The sequence below is a fragment of the Populus trichocarpa genome, chromosome 4, assembly GCF_000002775.5.
Source record: "Populus trichocarpa isolate Nisqually-1 chromosome 4, P.trichocarpa_v4.1, whole genome shotgun sequence".
Classification (NCBI taxonomy): domain Eukaryota; kingdom Viridiplantae; phylum Streptophyta; class Magnoliopsida; order Malpighiales; family Salicaceae; genus Populus; species Populus trichocarpa.
Genome location: NC_037288.2, coordinates 16,246,897 through 16,248,541, shown reverse-complemented (window position 1 = coordinate 16,248,541; position 1,645 = coordinate 16,246,897). Strand labels below are relative to the sequence as shown.

The 1,645-nt window shown below is 44.9% G+C and overlaps 1 protein-coding gene across 1 annotated transcript; it reads left to right on the top strand.

Annotated features, from left to right (window-relative positions):
• Positions 1-1,645, top strand: LOC7477853 (U-box domain-containing protein 26). Its single transcript, XM_002306125.4, has one exon. The coding sequence runs from the start codon at positions 183-185 to the stop codon at positions 1,422-1,424; it is 1,242 nt and encodes a 413-aa protein (XP_002306161.2). The 5' UTR covers positions 1-182; the 3' UTR covers positions 1,425-1,645.

Here is a 1,645-nt window from a genome sequence, read left to right as displayed (position 1 = left end):
GAGTCCGATAAGACCATACCCACGCCCACACACTCTCTTCGCTACCCGTTTCTCTTTCATATAAGAGAGAACACCCAAGCACTACAAGCCCAACAAATCTGAGACAGGATTTCCAGGCTTCCTCAGATTTGCCATCACTTCTCATTCTACCGTTGTTGCCACTCCTAAACTTGTTTTTTCCAATGCCTCGAAGTCTAGAACCGTTAGATTTGACCGTTCAGATTCCATACCATTTTCGGTGTCCGATCTCCCTTGAACTAATGTGTGACCCGGTCACCGTTAATACAGGCCAAACTTACGATCGTTCTAGCATCGAATCATGGGTGGCTACCGGTAATACTACCTGTCCGGTTACCCGAGCCCTACTCACCGACTTCACTTTAATCCCAAACCACACTCTTCGCCGTTTGATTCAAGACTGGTGCGTGGCAAATCGCGCCTTCGGCGTGGAACGAATACCAACTCCCAAACAGCCAGCCGAACCGAGCTTAGTTCGTTCTTTATTAAGCCAAGCTGCTTCCGAGTCAAACCCAACTCACTCTCGCCTCTCTGCTCTCCGTCGACTCAGAGGACTCGCTCGTGATTCGGACAAGAACCGTTCTCTCATTTCTTCGCATAACGTTCGCGAAATCCTGGTCAATCTCGTGTTTTCAAGCAGTCAATCATTAGAGTTGAGCCACGAGTCACTCGCGATCCTGGTTATGTTTCCACTCACCGAGTTCGACTGTGTGGCAATAGCTTCAGACCCCGAGCGGATCAGTTGTTTAGCAAATTTACTATTTCATTCATCAATCGAAGTCCGAGTCAACTCGGCTGCACTCATCGAGAATGTTATTGCGGGAACAAGATCGTCAGATCTTCGGCTTCAAATTAGTAACATGGAGATTATCTTCGAAGGAGTAATAGATATCTTGAAAAATCCTCTATCGTCTCCTCGAGCGCTTAAAATTGGGATAAAAGGGCTCTTCGCTTTATGTCTAGTTAAACAAACTAGACATAAAGCGGTGTCCGCCGGAGCGGCGGAGACATTAATCGACAGGCTGGCAGATCTTGATAAATGTGATGCAGAAAGAGCCCTTGCTACAATAGAATTGCTTTGCAGAATACAAGTTGGTTGCGCAGCATTCGTAGCGCACGCGCTGACTGTTCCGTTGTTAGTTAAGACTATTCTGAAGATATCGGATAGAGCGACGGAGTACGCGGCGGGAGCGTTGCTGGCGCTGTGTTCAGCGTCGGAGCAGAGTCAAAAGGAGGCAGTTTGCGCAGGAATACTGACGCAGCTGCTGTTGCTAGTACAGAGTGATTGTACTGATAGAGCTAAGAGGAAGGCACAGATGTTGTTGAAGTTGTTAAGGGATTCATGGCCTGAGGATTCTGCAGGGAATTCTGATGATTTTGTCTGCAGTGAGGTGGTGCCTTTTTGATGATTGTCTCGGTGAATGTTAATTACTTTCTAATTCTAAAACTTTAATTTTCTAGTTTTTATTAGTTGAAGGAAGAGGGGAAAAAAGTCGGAAATTGAGGTTTTAGATTTCGTATATAGAAGCTTTGTTGTAATTTCGTGTACGTAAGAATTTTTGCTTAAAAGATTTTTAAGGAAAAAGTTGAAAAGAAAATGAAAAGTTAGATCTTCTTTTTCTTTGTA